Source organism: Polypterus senegalus, chromosome 9, assembly GCF_016835505.1.
Source record: "Polypterus senegalus isolate Bchr_013 chromosome 9, ASM1683550v1, whole genome shotgun sequence".
Taxonomy (NCBI): domain Eukaryota; kingdom Metazoa; phylum Chordata; class Cladistia; order Polypteriformes; family Polypteridae; genus Polypterus; species Polypterus senegalus.
Window position 1 is genome coordinate 125,205,520 of NC_053162.1, and position 20,165 is coordinate 125,225,684.

The following is a 20,165-nucleotide window of genomic DNA, read 5'->3' on the forward strand; positions in this document are numbered from 1 at the left end:
TTTTTGTTTATCCCACATGCCTGTCAAGTTACACGAGGACAATTTAGAAATAACCTAATGTGTGGGAGACCAGGCAAAAGGTTAACCAAGCTAATAGTTCTGTAAGACAACAGCTCTAAACATGGCGCCACCATGGCACCCCAAATATAAAGCAGCTTTAATAAACAAAAAAGGTAGGTCATTTGTAGATTACTCTCATATTATAAAGGATATGTCATTTTTTGTGCAACTAAAATGGTGGATTCTTACCTTCTGGGATCAATCCAGTTTCTTTAGGTATATTCAGTGATTATGCATTTCATAATGTAATTACTGAGATTCTGAACAAAATTTCAGAAGAGTTGCAGCTTTTTCAGATAAAAAATTACTACTGAGCAAAAACAGCGGTGGAAATATGGGTATGTGAAAGGATCAACTACATTTCTTACTATAGTAGTAGATGGCATAAAATTAAAAATAATAAATAAGAGGCAAGGTTTTATTTTATTCATGAACTCTTCAAAGCCCAAGTAGCATGAAGTAGCATCTTGATACAAGTATCAATAATAAAACAGATACACAACTGGTTCAATGTATATTAGTCAAAATGTTTTTCAGTTAAATAAATTTTCATGATATGGTCATAAAAACAGAGATGAGAAATTATTTTATTACTAAAGTAAATGCACGGTGTGAAGTCTATAAAGTCAAGCAATGTTCGTCTTCAAAGATGTTGTGTGCTGATTTATAGTCTGAGCCAAAACGGGCATTGTGTATTATAAAGCTTTACATTCAGCGTCTTTGGGCGTAGGCAGTATTTTCTTGCTTTTCCTCTATCCTGAAGAAAAGGAAAAAAGAATTGCTGCAACCATCTCTCAAGAATGAATTATGAGTAATACTTAGCAGATGGAGAAATGTAATATTTTTAACAGTTTTCTAACCTGAGAAACCACTTGTCTCCAAGACCATAGTCCTGTCCCCATATCCCCAGCCTAGGCCACATGCATCGAGGAAGTCTTCGTTCCAGCATAATGGTTGTAGCCACGATCTGTAGAGAGTTATAGTAAACCTTAGACAAAAGTTTAAAATACTTTATTAAATATAAATTAATTAATAAAATGACCAGTATATTAAATAATATTAAATAAAAGATGAATATCTTTATATATTGTAAACAGAGTTTAATAAAAAATGCCAGCATGTCAAATTGAGCCAATATGATTCAACTGCAGAGCCACAGCACCATAACATCTCTGTAGGTCTAGGTCAACAAGTGTAGACCAGACGTTTGAAGACGGAAGTGACATTACCATTTCTAGGCAAACACAACATTCAAGCACAAAGCAAATTCAAAGATGGCAGAAAGCAGCTTGGTATTGGTATTATTATTATTATAAAAAGTGTACAGTAGGCAAACATTTTTAAAACAGGTTGAAAAGTTAACGTAATGTTACATGTACTGTATGTATGTTATGTATGTTGTTTGGTAAGCAGCTAATCATTAATGACTGTAGCACTAGTTACAGTGCTGTTCAGTTTGGCGCGTATTAAAACTGGGGTGATTGACAGTACCCAGTACTTTAAGATGATATTTAACATAAATTAAGATCTTTTAAGTTTATTTCAATTTATTATTATTATATATTTTGTTGTATAAACTGGATTAATCCATCCATTTCTTATCTTTTTTGTTTTTATGAAACAATCAACATGTTCCTGTTTGGTTTAGATGTGAGGATTTTATTAAGGTATTTAATGAGAAGGTAATCTAGGGATAGGTTTGAAAATTTCTATGCCACCTTATAATAATAATGTCTTCTTTTTCAGCCAGTGTCAAATGAGGTTGCTTTTGAGAAAACAGAGCAATTAAAATCTTTTCCCAAACTGAATATTAAGACTTTGGTGCATTAGTTAAATGGTCCAAACATTCTACATGCCTCCATATTGTTACTACATTTGTTAAAAATCTTTTACCCTCTCTTTGGTAAACCACATTTAAAAATTTGTTGTTAAATCTTGGATATGTACCTAAACTTCTAAACTTTTTACAATGGCTAATAACCTCCTCTTAAGAAAAAAAATATATTGATCCCAGTGAGCTATCAAGTTACAGATCAATTTTCTAATCTTTCTTTTATCTCTAAAATTTGTTAGTATAAGTTGCCATGCACTCAGATTTAGATCTTACTTAAGTAACCTGTTATCAGTTTCTAAATATAAATATTGAATATCCTGAGATAACCTGGATAAAGTATGGAATCTCTCTGAGTGGGCTCAGAGCTTGGTCGTTTATATTTTCCTTTATATATGTTGCAAGTATGATCATTTCTGTTGCTGTGTGGATGATATTCAGCTCATCTACTACATGAAGCATCTTAGTTTTCTAAAATATAAGCTTGCCTAATAGACATTAGATGAATGTTATCATTTTTAAGCAGATGCACTGGACTATATCAGTGACCTCCTCTATCATTCTGCTCCTGTTCACCCACTAAGGTCCTCTTATTCTGGCAATGCTGTTGTGCCCCATATTAACCTGTGCTCTATGGGGGACAAAGCTTTCAACTCTATAGTGCCCTGACTTTAGAATGACCTCCCTAAGTTAATGAAATCAGCTGACTCAATTTTTAATGATTTTAATATTGTCGACATGTTAAATGGTTCCCAAACACAAGGTAAAAGTTAATAGTGTATTTTACAAAAAATGCTCCATATTGTTTAGTTTGATCTATGACACAGCGTGATGGCAGAAACCCTCCAAACTTCACAATGATACAGAAACCCTCAGAACTTCACAGTGACATGTACAAAAACCTTCTAAATCTCTGTCCTGAAACAGCGGTGAAGTCAGTTTCCAACAACATTACTTGCCGAAACCCGCTGAAACCTTCTGAAACTCATCTTCTAGTACTCTGTCCTGAAACTGCGATGATGTTGTTTCCATCCTGAAACTGCAGGCCTAGATCTGCGGTGACATATGGTGGTGTGGCTCTGTAAATGGTTGCTACTCACTTGAACTGTACATTTACAGGTCCTTCAACGAAGATCACAAAAATGTCATTATTTATTCATCATTAAACTGTGAATGTCTGAAAATGTATTGTTAAAATGAAGAATTAACAATTTATTTTTTATTTATTTCCAAGGAAAGGTAGAATTATTGTAGCCTACAAAGAGATGCAAGATATGCCCACAGTTCCCTAGTTGGCAGCACACATCTAAGGCTGCCCCAGATGGGTCTCTCACACGGTTGTCTGTGAATTGTAGCATGAACTCGAAGCTCTCTTGGCAGAGCTCTCTGATGCCACTGGGGAACTCTTTTAAGAGGTAGACTATTTCTAGCTGACCTGGAAGTGCTATAGAGACACGTTCCTATAATGTTGGATACTCACATAGAGAGTGGAGTGGAGTTGGTAAATGAGTGCAGGCAAGGGATCGACTGCTGGAGAAAAAGAGAAGTTCAGAAAAAAGGGAAGAATGGTGGAAAAAAGAAGGAAAAAGCAGGACAGTGTTTGTTGGGGAGACAATGGATAGGAAAGACTTCACTGTAAATTTAGATGTATAAGATATGAAAGTTGTATTTCTCATGTATGAACCTAAACCTATCTTTCTATGGTAACCTTCCTATGTGATTTTATATGGATTTTTTAAAATAAAATCATCTTATCTTTATATATTGGTCTTGTCTAATGATGTGCTTGATTTACCTATAACGGTAAAAAGCACAACATATGCTTAAAAATCAACCCCAAAGATTTACAAACATAGTACCCATATTGTAGAGAAAAATGTGATGATCCAGCTACTATTTCTCTGCTATGTAACCAGACCACAAGAAGAGAATTTTTCTCAGAAAAAATCTCAGATTCTCTTTCTAAACATCGTTAGAGGTTTTGTGATTTTATCACTTATTTTTTGACATACACTTTGAATATAAGGAATATTACAGAAGAATCATTTAAGGAGAACTCATTAAGTTACCTGTGCTCTCCACAACTCATCCTTCTCCTTTCTCACCCTTGCAAATGTATCTCGTTGCATGGCACTGAGTAGACTCATGAGAAGAAGGAGGGCAAAAACCGTTAAGGCTGTATGAACAACTTTTACAATACTTGGTGTCCACACTGTAGTATTGATAGGTATGTTCATTAATCCCAAGGACATTTTATACTCAAGCAAGAATACTGTAGCAAAATCAGCAAAGTAGATATCTGCCGAAGAATTCTGAGTCATATAAGCCATCCAAAGTGCTAAAAGTGGAATAATAAAATGTAAAGAATATCAGTTTATGCTTGGCAGTAAAATGTAAATAAAATGCCAGATAACATTTACTTAATCTCCTTTGTGTTTTGTACATACCTGTGCTGAAACCAATCAGGGTAAATACTAATAGCCAGAGGAACTTCAGGAGATCACTAAAAATGACCTGATAAAAACATAACAGCTAGTTATATCTAACAAAAATGATGTTTACAGGGTTAACTATATCTTTAGTTCAATGTTATTTTATAGAAAGATACGTTAACTATGAAATGTAATCAGTATCACAAATTTGTATGACATTACAAATAGCAAAAAAAGGAGGGCAGCTTTTGTGGTATACATCAATTAATTCTGTCATTAACCTATTTTACCATAGAAAACTGTATATCATCCATCCCACTATATCCTAACTACTGGGTCACAGGGGTCCTATGGAGCTAATCCCAGCCAACACAGGGCGCAAAGCAGGAAACAAATGAGGGCCCGCACCGCGGGGCACGCACACACACACACACCAAGCACATACTAGGGACAATTTAGAATCGCCAATGCACCTAACCTGCATGTCTTTGGACTGTGGGAGGAAACCAAATACCTAGAAGAAACCCACACAGACACGGGAAGAACATGCAAATTCCACGCAGGGAGGACCCGGGAAGCGAACCTGGGTCTCCTAACTGCGAGGCAGCAGCGCCACCCACTGCACTATATATCATTTAAACTAAATTTTTCTTTCACATTAACTTAAACATCATCTGCTGTGTGCTTGCTTGCAGCAACTCCCATGACATGATCAAACTGTTCAATACAGTATATTGTATTTAAAGAGTATCATCTCAGCAATTACAAGTCTCAGTAACTTTATTTCACAAAAATATTAATTCAGCCTGTCTCTGGCAGAAGAATAGACACAAATTCAAAATTTATATAGAATATAAACTGTAATTTTTCTTTTAGTGATGCGGAAGGAAGTTATAGGCAGCTGTTGCTGCCCACTAAGAAATAATTTCTCCATTTGCAAAAATATGGCTTGTATACACTGCTTTCACTGTGTTTGACTGCGTTTATGTATACCTCTGAGTCTTAGTGTTCAAAATGGACATGACAATTACAAATATAAACATGATAGATGCGTTCTCTTCTTATACGTTTCATAGAAAATGTAAACATGATAGATATACTATGTTCTTCTCTTTACTTTTAAAAAAGAGTGGTGTTTGTAATGACCCAGCAGCAGCAACAACAATCTAATTGGTTAAAACAAAAGTCACGAAAATAGAATATTGACATGGACAAAACTCCTTGACATGGACATTCATTTACTATACCTACTGCATACTAGTGATGCTCCTACATAAAGAGCCAAAGGAGCACAGCCTCAATAGATTACAGTTGTTTAAAATGAGTAATAAGTTTCCCTCAGCAATTCATCATATTATTGAAAGTTTCATAAAAACCCAAAACCTTTTCTTAATATTTACTTTTCAATTTCTCATCATATGGTTAATGCAATTTCTTATCTAGAAAAATATTGATTTTGGCAGTATGAGAACATATTATTATGCCTGTGGTTGCAAGCCTGTTTGCATCTTGTAATGTTGGCTTTACTGGCCCTGCAGTATTCTTGGTTTACTCTTAAGTATATGTATGCATGTGAAAAATAAACTTTCAAATTAATAAGGATGCCTGAAGGCTACGGCACCCTATTCTCTGCATTAATATTTTTTTTTTAGTCATATATCTATATTTTTTGTTTGAACGTTTCCCAGTCAAAACAATGCAGGGCAAGCAAGTGAAGAGCTACAAAAGGTCCAGTATGATTTATATTATTAAAGATAGCCACAATCTTCTTCTTCTTCTTTTGTCTGCTCCCATTAGGGGTTGCCACAGCAGAACATCCTTTTCCATATCTTCCTGTCCTCTGCATCTTGCTCTGTCACACCAATCACCTGCATGTCCTTTCTCACCACATCCATAAACTTCCTAAAAATAATTTCTTAGTTTTCAAATAATATTGCATTTGTGCGATGATGTTTTCTGATTGGTACTTTTCAGGTCATAAAATGATTTCTTCAAAATGTCACATATATTTGTGTCTTTCTTTTTTTCCCCAATGCTTCGTTGACATCATGGACCAGAACGTGTGAGCTTACTCAGTGAGAACAGGAACACGCAGGTGGCCGGTTGCTGCCGTTCTACAACACGCTTGACCTGGCGGCGATGAACGCACATGTACTGTACAAGGGATACATAGGATCCACTGAGAGAAGAAGAGTGTTCTTGGCTCACCTTGCAGAGGAGCTTCGTCGTCGCTTCTTACAAGAAAAGGAGACGGAGAAAGAAAAGAGGATGCAACATTGACAAACTTTTGTTCTAAGACCGCCATTTCCCCCAGGAAAGCAAACTCCGTGTCAGGTGCCCCTTCAATGTAAAAAGAACCACAGTATAGAGAGAGGTGTGTACATTGCAACAGGTACACATATTATAAATGTAGGAAGGATGGTCCTTGGGTGTGTGGGACCTGTTAACATTTGAATTTGATGATTGTATACAGTGCGGAACTGACCTCTCTGTACTATTTTTTCCTCTGTATTTCCTGGAGTACAAAAGAAACACCACCATGCACCAAAATGTGGAGATTGGGCAAGATCGGAAAAAAAAAAACCAAAAAAACACGGTCACTGATTACAACTGCATGAAGGTATGCAAATGAATATGAATAACATGAATAATGTTGCATCAGTGCCACAGTGTATTCCGAAATGTACTATAAAAGTCATAAAATTAATTATTCCAAATATCATATATACCTATGTCTGTTTTTTTGTCAGTGCGACTTTGACATCATGGACCATAAGGTGCATACTAATTCAGCGTGAGCAGAAACACTCAATAAAACTGAATAAAAAACTTCAAGTGACAATGAGATACCAAGAAGGCAGATTCACCAGCGTTTGTGTGTCAGCTTTTATCCCTTCAGATCAGAGAATTTCTAGTTCCATCGTCTGAAAACACCACTCACAGTCACAGTTATTCCCAATTTTAAAAAGAAACTAACAGCGTTAGATCTGGGGTGGTGTTGGGAGGTTGCATCGTGATCATGACTGAGAGAAAAAAAGTGAAAAAAAAAACCTGCTAAGCTTTATAAGTACCTTACATTTATTCTGGCAGTTACAGATTCAAATCAAATGTATACTTTTATTATATAGTTGCTGTGTAAGCCCATGGTGTAAAAAGCACGGGGTCCTAGAAACTATTGAAATTGTCAGAAAAAAAACTGAAATGTAAAGATATCAGGTAATTGAAAGGAACTACTCTGGGCATATCTCTCCTAGGAGGCTGCGTTTCGCCAACATGCTTGCATCGTTTGTGCATTGGCGGCTAAGTGGCTGTATTTCTTTAGATGTTTTGTTTTCCCAACATGCTCACCTCGCTTGTGTATTAGTGGGGAGAGGAAAAGTAAAAGGGATACTGTTTTGCCGATGTGCTCACCATACTTCTGTAATAGCGGATAAGCCAGTGACTCTCTCTTCGGATGTTTTGTTTTGCCGACGTGCTGGCCTCACTTGTGTATCCTCGGAGGTGGAGCCCTTAGCCTGACTCCACCTCTCACTTCCAGGCCGGACAGAAAAAACACTCTCACATGTTTATATATAAGATTGTAATAAAAATAGCCGCTCACTACTCTAAATGGTAATTGGTGAACCCGGGAATTGAACCAGCAACCTCTTGATTATGAGTCAGCAACTCTTACCACTGCACCACCCAAGCAGTCATGTCATTGAGTTACCCTAAGACAACTTCTTTTTCTTCGGATAAGTTCTTGAATAAAAGCACACTTGCCTTTTACCTTTTTACCTTTTGTGAAATTGTTTATTTGATATTTAGACTTTAGTCTTCACACATTATACACTCCATGTCTACATTTTGTCAATTATCAGTAAAACATGAAAAATGTTTCTGTTTTAGCAAAGTGTTTACATAGATCGTTGTAGACACAGAACACACATGAAATGCATGTATTCCAAATGACGATATATCATTTACCCTCTACAACAGGCACTTCACTCCAAGATAAATACTGAGAATCTTCTTTGCGAATTGAACTGCAGAAGTGGACGGGGGGATTGCAGAGCAGACTGCTTGCTGCTTGAGCTGACTGACACATTTACAACACAAAACACGCTGATGGAGAGGTGCGAAGGGATTTAAGGTGGGCTGGGATTAGGTGTTTTTCGTAGGCTTCGCTAATTTTAGCGTTAATATTTAAATCTACAGTATATTCTATACTTTAACAGATGATGATGCCAGTGGGGATTTCAAAAATATGAGACAGACCAGGTGCCTGCTTCCAATTACTTGATTAAATTTTTTGAGTAATCCCCTACGTCTTACTAGTCAGATATAATTAGTTACACTATATAATTTTAAAGTTAAAAGGTTTATACATGTAAAGAATCACCATCTTTCTTTTTAACAAACAAACTTAATCAGATAGTTTATTGTAATATTCTTCTTGGACTAATTGGTGTGTTGACTGAGATTGCATCATTTACTGCATGGAAACTGATTTGTGTTACTGGTGTCCTTATTCAGACATTGGTTTTAGCATTTGATGTTGAGATATTTTTTAGCACTGTGTGTATACGTTTGGTGTAACAGGCTATGTTCATAGATCTGCATTGTTTAAATTATTTTTGGTGGAATTATTCAGGTAAAACTTTATAATCAATGTTTTGGATAGTCGAGAAGTGCAGAGTCTCTCCCTTTCTGCCTCACAAGAGGTTTACTGCTTGTATGAGTGTGATTCAGTTCAGTGTAATATTTTCTTGGTATGCCTGAATAATCAAATATTCGTGTGTAAATTTTGTGTACACCATTAGAATTTCCATGCCAATACACAGTTTATAAATAATTCAATTTGTTTTATTATTAGGAAATATTTTTCATAAGATAAAGAATAATTGGGTTACTAAGTGTATGGTTTCCTGTTTAAATTAACAAAATAAGGAAGAAATGTTTTGTGAAACCTAGTAAATCAACTGTAAATTACAATCAATAAACAGAAATTGCAATAAGCAAAAAATGAATTCTAATGCCTACCTTTTGAAGTACAATGACAGATGGTCCTAATATCTCAAACCCACGTGCAAAGTAAAGGTTGTTACCCCAACACAGGACAAGTGCAAGTGCCATGACTTCTGTCTCCCCTTTGGAACTTGTCAGCCGCAGTATCAGCAATACTAACACCAAAATCGCATAGCTAATGCTGGGAGAGAGTATGAAAGTCAATATCAGTATGGGAAACACTATAGTCCACCCATTCATTCTCCTATCTCTGATCTTCCTGTGATATTAACATGCAATGCCAGAATCTTTTCTCCAATTACCTAGAACACTGGGCAGCTTTTGATTACTATTCATGGTTGTCTAGCATGAGTAAACTAAAAGATACTTACATGACTGCATGAAAAGGACCACCTAGGACATTGTACCCAAAATATCGAGTAACTCCAACTTTCAAAATATTTGGAACCTAATGAAGAGGTTAAAGAAGAAGAATGGGGGTAAGAATGATAATGTATTATTGGATTAGATTGATTTCAGATTTTTACCGGAAAATGGGAATTCAATGGAGGTCCTAGAAGTTGAGAAAGACAAAAAAAAGACTCACCTCTAGCAGCAGGATAACAATAGCACCAAATACACTAATGATCTCTCCTCCAAGCCTGAGGTAGTCATTACGGGTGATATAACTTTCCTAGAAAGAAAGAAAGAAAGAAAGAAAGAAAGAAAGAAAGAAAGAAAGAAAGAAAGAAAGAAAGAAAGAAAGAAAGAAAGAAAGAAAGAAAGAAAGAAAGATTATTAAAAGTGAATGTTTTGTAACAGAATATATTCAATGTATGCATTTATCCATCTATTTGCAGGCATGTCAAACTCACTACCATTGGTGGGCCACTTCAACCACCATATGTGCATCAGTGGGCCACACTGTAACAAATACTATTATACTATTATGCAAAGTTACTGTAGCTTTCTTTCCAATACTGAAAACTTTAAAAAATGTAACGTTTAAAGTTTAAAGAAAGGCAATTTATTTCCATACACTCTCCGTACAACAGCATACAATTAGAGTCAGCCTCTTAGCTAGGTCCTTATATTATTATATTATAATCATTGCTTATATAGGAGTCTTACAGTGTGAGATCTATTTCATTTTGTCCCGACACTTGGCATCTCTTGTTAATAACCAGTTTGTCAATATCAGGCTTGAAATCTTGTGCAGCTGCAAGTTTTATGAGGGATGAAAGGTGCTCGACAGTAAGTCTTGAGCGATGTGGGGTTTTGGTTGCTTTCATTAACAAAAACAATTGCTCACAAAGGTAAGTGCTTCTGAGCATAGACAGTACTTTTGATGCCAACTTACAGATCTGCACATACGAGGGTGACAGGTAAGCATACAAGCCTGGCACACCAACTTTGTTGTATTTTGCCTTCAGAATAGAATCTGACTGCAGTTCCATCAATTTGATTTGGGTATTCTCAGGCGATTTCTCAATGTTGTAAGAGAACAGTGCAAAGTCCTGTTCCTGTGAACAGAAATCACGAAAACGCTCACTGAATTCATTGCTCAGTAATTCAAGTTGGAAAACAAATCCTCCAAAAATCTAATTTTACTTTAATAAGTATACTTCAAAGTTTATATTGTAAAATAAGCCGATATGCAAAAAGCCACCTGACCTACACTATAACTCACCAACTTCTCGCGTCCACTTCAGATCTTCAGCTGTAATCTGCACTAACTGTTCGTTACAATGCTAGCACAAAATTACATAAAACTAGAGCAAAAAAACGTGAAAATATGCGAGCTATTACTACTCATGATGGTCAGTTCTGCTCAGTGGCCAGTCTCAGCAGCCTAACTAGTAGTGTAACCTAGCAGGGGCGGCTCTAGGCTCGTGGCGACCCTGGGCAGAGAAAGAATCAGTGGCCCCTTCGCCCGCCAATGTCAATACGGTAACTTATGCACGGCGGATGGCCACGTCCGCTGCAGAAACTTCATAGCCGCCTCGTGCTTATGACACGCTTCTATATGCGCATGTCCGTAACTTGAAAACCAAGTGGCGGTCCATGATATTCTCATTATGGCAGAACGTTATATAATCTATACTAATAAAAGGCAAAGCCCTCACTAACTGACTCACTCACTCATCACTAATTCTCCAACTTCCCATGTAGGTAGAAGGCTGAAATTTGGCAGGCTCATTCCTTACAGCTTACTTACAAAACTTAGGCAGGTTTCATTTCGAAATTCTACGCGCAATGGTCATAACTGGAACCTACTTATGTACATATATACCGGCCATAGCCTGCAGCTTGGACGCCGTGTGGGGCGGAGTTGCGTCCCTCATCATCACGCCTTCCACGTAATTGAGTGCCTGTCCATATAAGGCCGTCCGTCAGCGACAATCCAATAGAAACACTCTGCCGCTAAATATTCATGGGTGTAGTACTGTGCTTATGGAAACGAAGATGAGATGGTCAGGGTGGTGTTTGGCACAAACTCAGCGAAACTGCGAGAGAAACTTTTAAGTGCTGGGGTCTTAGCTAACATTAAATAAAGCCGTGGACATCGCACAAGATAGCGCAAGCACAGCTGAGAACCTTCGATGCATGTACTCCGAGCGGCTCACGTGAACTGACTGTGAATGCAGTACGGAGAAAAAAAGCAAGAGCTCCAAAGAGCGCTGAACAAAAAACTCATTACACAATTGAGAAGGCAGCAAAAGAATATGAAGCAAGTGACGCATACAAGCATATTCATAAGTGCAGCTACTGCGGAAACAAAGCACACGGTGGAAAAATCAATGTCCAGCTAAAGGAAGACAGTGTAAAAAAAAACATGCATGCAGTGTGTGATGTCTCAAATAAAGAGGAAGACGAGCTGTTTATTGATGCAGTAAGAAAGGAATCGATGAATGAAACCTGTTATCTTTATAACGGTTGACAAACATGGAATGTAACTTGAACACAACACATCCTCCAAATACAAACCTGACTGAAAGAAATAATGATAATCAAATCCTTGATGACAGGAACACTCATAACAGTCACAAAACAATTACAGTGACAATCATGTTACGTTATTTTAAAAATGTTCCCTTTTCTTTTTCAGAACTTCTTAAACACACTACTTCTCCGCTGCGAAGCGCGGGTATTTTGCTATATATCTATACTAATAAAAGGCAAAGCCCTCACTGACTGACTGACTGACTCACTCACTCACTGACTCACTCATCACTACTTCTCCAACTTCCCGTGTAGGTTACTTACAAAAGTTGGGCAGGTTTCATTTCGAAATTCTATGCGTAATGGTCATAACTTGAACCTATTTTTTTGTCCATATACTGTAATAGACTGCAGCTCGATGGCTGTGGGAGGTGGAGTTATGTCTCGCGTCATCACGCCTCTCACGTAATTGAGTGCCTGCCCATATAAGGTAAATATTCGCGGGTCAAGGACTGTGCTTAGCATATTCATACGTAAAATATCTGAATCACAAACTGATGTTAATTATATTTTGTCCATGAATACTTATTAAATAATTCCAAATAGTCTGTCCACTTCCTTTCATAGCTTTTCCGATGGTTGTGCTGATTCCAGGCTTGTATTTTCGTATTAAAGCATTTAACCAATCACATTTCAGCCATCATTTGTTGCCAGGCAGATAGGACTTTACAATCTGTTGTGCAGGCACTCTTAACACAGAATAAATGTTGATTAACCTGTTGCTTCAACCAATCAGATTTTGAGTTGGTGTCAGTACGGCCCTCTAGCAGGCGTATGGCGACGTCACCGTCTTCAGACCCATTGATTGGATAGAAGCCGCAGGTTCAATTTTCAGCTTTAGCTTCGATGGTGATAGAAAGGGACTTTTTGATGGAACTGAGGCGCATGGATAATCCGTACGACAGAGTGATTGAACTGATTTTGAGGAAAGAGAGGAGGATGGATTTTGTTTACAAATAATCCGAATTTTTGGTGAGTAAAATGTTGCGATTTTTCCTGAATAATATTGCAAGTGTATGAGTTATTATTGATGTTTTTTATGTGTGTCGCGGCTGTGGCTGCAGTAGAAAGGAACTTGTTCACCCATGTTTTGTCTATTCAATAAAGGCATTTATTGTGGCTACAGGAGTTATCTGTCTGCGATGCAGCGGCTCTTTATACTGTATTTCTGCATATTAAGATAGTTTTTATAACCATAAATTAGTTTTTGAGGGGCGGGTTGATTCAGATGGAGCAGTACTGAAGGCCTAGGTGTGAGATGCATGGTCCGCCAATGGACCAGAACATACGTAAATTTAATGAACATTACAACCCGAAAATAAACAAAACTGTAGAGAGGCCCATGATTAAATGAGCAGTAAAAAAGTAAGAGCGAAGTGACGGTCACTTATTAATGCAGGCAGGCCAGAGCACAATAGCACGGGGCTCGATGTAGTGCGCGTTAAGTCGATCTAAAATGCGCGCTCAGATTTGAAAAAACATATCTTTTCAAGTTCTATTTGGATATAAGTAGGTTCTATTTAGTCGACAGAAATATCTTTGGTAGGAATGTAAGTTGAATTCCTACCAAAGATATTTCTGTAGACTAAATAAAAATTACTTATATTTAAAATTTAAATAGAACTTGAACAGATACGATAGTTCATAATGCCCACGTAAGAGCGGAAGTCATCCGTTTTAACAAGCAGCGTATTGCACTGATACCAAATAGCCTGCCCAATTAATTATTCAGGAATGGATAGATAAATTAAGAATTTGTACAAATAATGTTTTTCTGTTTTCTTCCCCAATGGATTCTGGCACACCCAGCAACATCTGCTCGCACCCCAAAGGGTGTATATATATATATATATATATATATATATATATATATATATATATATATATATATATATATATATATAAATTTATATATATGTATATGTATGTGTGTGTGTATATGTACAGTACAGGCCAAAAGTTTGGACACACCTCCTCATTCGATGTGTTTTCTTTATTTTCATGACCATTTACATTGGTAGATTCTCACTGAAGGCATCAAAACTATGAATGAACACATGTGGAGTTACAGTATGTACTTAACAAAAAAAGGTGAAATAACTGAAAACATGTTTTATATTCTAGTTTCTTCAATATAGCCACCCTTTGCTCTGATTACTGCTTTGCACACTCTTGGCATTCTCTCGATGAGCTTCAACAGGTAGTCACCTGAAATTGTTTTCACTTCACAGGTGTGCCTTATCAGGGTTATTTAGTGGAATTTCTTGCTTTATCAATGGGGTTGGGACCAGCAGTTGTGTTGTGCAGAAGTCAGGTTAGTTGGACGATCATTTATTTTTCAACAGGACAATGACCCCAAACACACCTCCAGGCTGTGTAAGGGCTATTTGACCAAGAAGGAGAGTGATGGAGTGCTGTAAATGGTCATGAAAATAAAGAAAACACATTGAATAAGGAAGTGTGTCCAAACTTTTGGCCTGTACTGTATGTGTGAATATATGTAGATATGTATATGTATGTGTATATATATGTGTAAATGTATATATATATGTCTATATATGTATGTATTGTGGAGGACTGCCGGCTTTTCATGCCGGTCCTCACCCCCAGGCCGCCAGGAGGAGCTCTCCCGACAGCAGGATAGTGACCCGAGGTCCAGCAGGGCCTCATGGACTTTGTAGTATTTATACACAGCCCTGCTGGATACCTTGGGGGCCACCAGGAGTCGCTGCGGGGGGGCTTATGGGCTATTTTGTGCCGTATGACTCGGGAGTACGTCACAGTCATGTGACAGGAAGAAACGACGTGCTCCCGGGTTGAAAAAAAGGACTGTTTGCCCTGACCCGGAAGGAAAAAGGAACTGTGGACTGTTGGGACAGGAACACCTCCGGGTCAGGGGCTATAAAAGGACGATGCCTCAGTCCAGACACTGAGCTGAGCTGGGAGGTAGGAGGGCGAAGTGTCTGGGCGAGAAGGAAAGAGAATAGTGTTGCTGTGTTGGATTTATTTGTAATTTATGAGTGTAGAGTGGAGGGTGCTTTCTGCACTGTATAATAATAAAAAGAATAGTTATTATACTTTCACCTGGTGTTCAGAGTGGTACCTGAGGGTGTTAGAGGTGGACCACGCCTCTATCTGCTACAGTATATATATATATGTGGATGTATGTGGGTGAGTGTGTGTATATATATGTATGTTTGTATATATATATATATATATACTGTATATATGTGTATATGTATATATGTACATATTGTGGCAGTAGGGGGCGCTAGTGCTCCATTAAACCCTCAGGGATGACTCCAAACACCAGGTAAAAGTCCAAGACTTTTTATTATTATTCCTTAGAGTGCACCAAGCACCTTCCACACTACTCATATATCAATAAACACTACTCTATTCACGAAACACTTAACCACTCCTCCTCGCCCAGACACTTTGCTCCTCTCCCACCCAGCACAGCTCAGCGTCTGGACTGAGGCACTGTCCTTTTATAGCCCCTGACCCGGAGGTGTTCCTGTCCCAACAGTCCACAGTTCCTTATTCCTTCCGGGTCAGGGCAATCAGTCCTTTTCTTCAACCCGGGAGCACGTCGTTCCTTCCCGTCACATGACTGTGACGTACTCCCGGGTGATATGACACAAAAGAGCCCATAAGCCCCCCCGCAGCGACTCCTGGTGGCCCCCAAGGTATCCAGCAGGGCTGTGTATAAATACTAAAAAGTCCATGAGACCCTGCTGGACCTCGGGCCACTATCCTGCTGTCGGGAGAGCTCCTCCTGGCGGCCTGGGGGTGCGGACCGGCATGGGAAGCCGGCAGTCCTCCACAATATGTATGTATATGTATATATGTTTATATGTGTGTGTGTGTATATAAATATATAAATATATATATGACAGCAACACTCATAACAGTGACAAAATAATTACATTGACAATCATGTTGCGTTATTTTCAAAATGTTTCCTTTTCTTTTTCATTACTTCTTTAACACACTACTTCTCTGCTGTGAAGCGCGGGTATTTTGCTAGTATCTATATACAGTGGAACCTTGGTATACGTCCTTAATTTGTTCCAGACCCTTTGACTTATACCAAACAGGACGTATACCAAACAAATTTTTCCCATAAGAAATAATGGGGAAATGATTCATCCGTTCCCATGACAAAAAAATCCTATTGCTATTGGCATATTATACTGTACATTGATGGGGTTGTATAAAATAATTTAAACACTGCTTAATACTAAAATACATAAATACAAAAGCAATTAGATGAAATAAATGAAAATTTTACCTCACTTTACTTTTTAATAACATCTTTGTTTTTCACAATCGTAGATACCATCGTTCTCGGCAAACGGTATGCAACAGCCATGTCCGATACGCATGCCACCTTCATACTTTTCAACAATCAATTAAAATTTACATGAAAAAAACACAAAATCGCGTTGTGACGATGCAGGTTTGCTGTATGCTCCCATCTGCTGCCGGGGAGCCCTTGAACTCTACACCATCGGTAATGTGCCTCACTGCTAACCTCATTGGTAAAGCAAAAAGTTCAAAGTGCTTTTATTAAAACAATTAACAAAACAAGGTGTTCAAATTAAAATGCAGTCTCCAAAGTTCCAATAAATAATCCATAAAATCAGAAGTGAAACGTGGAGGTTAAAAACTATAGAAAAAAGTTTTCTTAAAAACAACGAAGTTAAAATAGAGCAGGAAGCATTCTTTAAAATAAAAAAAACAAGAAGAAGCCCGGTGCCTTTTTATCTGGCAGCCCCCCTGCTTCCTAACAGGGGAATCGTCCTACTTGCAGCTGACGTTAACTCTGCCTACTTCACTCGCTCTCTCTCTCTCTCTCTCTCTCACTCACTCATCCTCCCGTATGTTTCTTTTTACTCCCCTTCAAGCCGACTCGCGCTTCTGTTTATCAAGATAAGCAGCCCCAGGAACAATCATGAATGCGGACGGTCCCTCACAAGTGCACTTTGGTGAGAAACGCCCACATCGCTAATCGCCCTGACAACCTTCAGCCACATAACTACCACGCCCCCTCACCAAGCTGTGAGCGTGGTGATTATTTATTTTAAAGCTGGACTTTGACAGGAGCTGTGGGCCCGCTATATCACACATGTGAAAGTTCACTGAATGCTAGCAACTGGCGCACTAATGCTCGTGGGCAGTCGTGGCTTTGTCTCGAGAGAGGTAAACAAGGTTAGCACGCGAGTCGTATTCCAAACAAAGGTCGTATACCAAGCAAAATTTTTTGTGTCCAAACAGGACGTATACCAAGTTGGACTTATTCCAAAGCAGACGTATACCAAGGTACCACTTTGTATATAATTCACTAAGGCAAGACACCCATGGAAAGCACGCCGGAAGGGGCGTGGATTCACTAAGCCGCCGACAAGTAAGACACTGCGTCATTTATATTCGTCTGGCGTAGAGGCCACATGCACCTCCGAGCCACGTTGACTGTTCATAGCGGCATGTTTCTCGCGGAGATGAATCGCCATATGCAGCGTGTAAAACAGTTTGCGAGGGGTATCCCATGGGATCCTTAAAACAATCCTTTACAACTAAGGTTAAAACACAATGAAGTAAGCAGTCTTTAAAAACCGAGTTTTCAGTTATGATGCACGACCGCATGCACCATAGCAAACTGTTTTACATGCTACATACAGCAATTCGCAAACATGCGTCTTCTTAGATGCTCTTGCAGGAACACGGAAGACGTTTCCCTGCCCTCCAACACTCCTTTTTTACCGGCCCGTGTCTATCCTCTCTCTCTAGACATTCACACTGCCTGCCCATGTGCCCGGACGCAAAAACTCACCGACCACCCAGTTGATCCATTCCCACTAAGTGCGACTCATACGCTCCCACTGATTATGTCCCTACCTTTTGTACACACCCCCCTCCCACCTCGCTACTACCGTGGTCAGGTGTCTTGGTGGATTATATATACAAAAGCAGCCAAAACCGCACAGAGCAATGAAAAGTCTACGTGAGTCACAGGTGCATCTGGACTGTACAAAGACGACAACGACTCAAGTGACGAGTTGCAGGTGGGCACATGAGCAGGCAGTGCATACTGAACGAGAAATCAGCAGACTAGCATGACGGAGGGAGCGGAATGGACGTCCTTCTCCTCTCCTCCCATTCTATTCTCTGTGCCTCAGCACCATCCACCCCCATCCCTCAGGCTGGGAGGAGAAGGCGTGATGGCGGTCCGCCAGTTTTCAGTCACGGACGATTGTGTGTTGGTTCGTTCCGTGCATAGTTACAATGTTGCTTTTCTTGCTGATTTATTACATTACTGATTTTTCAAATGTTAATTTTCTCCCTGTGCTTAAAAATCATTAAAAAACCGTCCTGATTATGTGGCGTATGGTACGCCGTGGGTTGATTAGTATATATATATATATATATATCCCGATCTACATACTATGAAATAAATGAACCTCACGCCGTGGCGTTAGCCGACTTGCTGACCAACCACAAGTGTTACCTGGTAGGTAACCACCCATACAGTCAGATTGTGATTCAGACTATGAATGCCTTGAAAGTAATTACCCCGATCAACATACTGCCAAATAAACGAACCACACAGCATGGCGCAATGTAAAATGCTGCGCCTCTGATGCTGACACCCGAGGTTCGATTCCCGAGAGGGATGCATTTAGTGTGTACGCACGTGTCGCGTACTCTTTGCATTATTTGACAGTAAAAACTATTTCAACCATATATATGTGTGTATATGTATGTGTGTGTATATATGTAGATATATACTGTATGTATATATGTATATATATATGTGGATTATGTGTATCCATCCATCCATCCATTTTCTAACCCGCTGAATCCGAATACAGGGTCACGGGGGTCTGCTGGAGCCAATCCCAACCAACACAGGGCACAAGGCAGGAACCAATCCTGGGCAGGGTGCCAACCCACCGCAGGGATTATGTGTATATATATATATATAAATGTGTATGTGTGTATATTTATATATATATATATATGTGTGTATATGTAGATATGTATGTATATGTATATTGTGGACTTGAACCCGGACACAGACAGGCGGACATCTTAATTTCACCCAACACACGTTTATTTACAATATATATACAATACTGATGTTAGTGCACTTCCCAGTGCCTCTTGCACCATTCCCCCAAATGTCCAGGCCTCACAGTCTTTGTGCCTCTCTCTTAGCTGCCTCCCATCCTCTCTCCAGCTCCGTCCTCTTCCACCCGACTTCCACCACTGAATGGAGGCGGCCCCTTAAATAGGAACCCGTATGGGCTCCAGCTGCCTCCCGGCACTCCTCCGTAGCCACGCCCCAGTGTGGCGGAAGTGCCGGCTGCGCACCCGGAAGCCGTCCGGGTGTCCCCTGTCGTCTTCCCCCCAGCACTTCCTGGTGTGGCGGAAGTGCTGGGCTCCAGGGATATTCAGGCACCGGGGCGCCGCCTGGCAGTGGCCACGGGTCCCTACAGGGCTAGGCTTCCAAGCCCTTTACCCGAGGCCCCCAACATAACCAGGGCGGCGCCTCAGGTCTGGAGGAGGCACAAGCCCTCCTCCGGTCCTCTTGGGCGTCCCAGCCGGGCTCCAGCCCTGGCCGGATACCTCAATATATATATGTGTATATGTATATATATCTTTATATGTGTGTGTGTGTGTGTGTGTATATAAATGTGTGTGTATGTATGTATGGGTGTATATATATATGTATGTGTGTATATATGTAGATACAGTATGTATATATATGTGGATGTATGTGTACATATATACTGTATATGTGTATATGCATATATGTAGATATGTATGTATATATGTATATGTATATA

General features: G+C 39.1%; 1 protein-coding gene across 2 annotated transcripts in view; it reads right to left on the bottom strand.

The window, feature by feature from the left end:
* Positions 1-476: 476 nt before the first annotated feature.
* The window catches only part of LOC120535727 (transient receptor potential cation channel subfamily V member 6-like), a 103,460-nt gene continuing 83,771 nt past the window's right edge, over positions 477-20,165 (bottom strand). For both annotated transcript variants that reach the window (XM_039763753.1, XM_039763754.1), the window contains exons 10-16: positions 9,917-10,003; positions 9,702-9,778; positions 9,346-9,511; positions 4,339-4,405; positions 3,961-4,229; positions 921-1,027; positions 477-817 (exon numbers count right to left, since the gene is read on the bottom strand). In XM_039763753.1, coding sequence (XP_039619687.1) covers positions 772-817; positions 921-1,027; positions 3,961-4,229; positions 4,339-4,405; positions 9,346-9,511; positions 9,702-9,778; positions 9,917-10,003 — 819 coding nt within the window. In that variant the 3' untranslated portion in view covers positions 477-771. The remainder of the gene's footprint in view (positions 818-920; positions 1,028-3,960; positions 4,230-4,338; positions 4,406-9,345; positions 9,512-9,701; positions 9,779-9,916; positions 10,004-20,165) is intronic.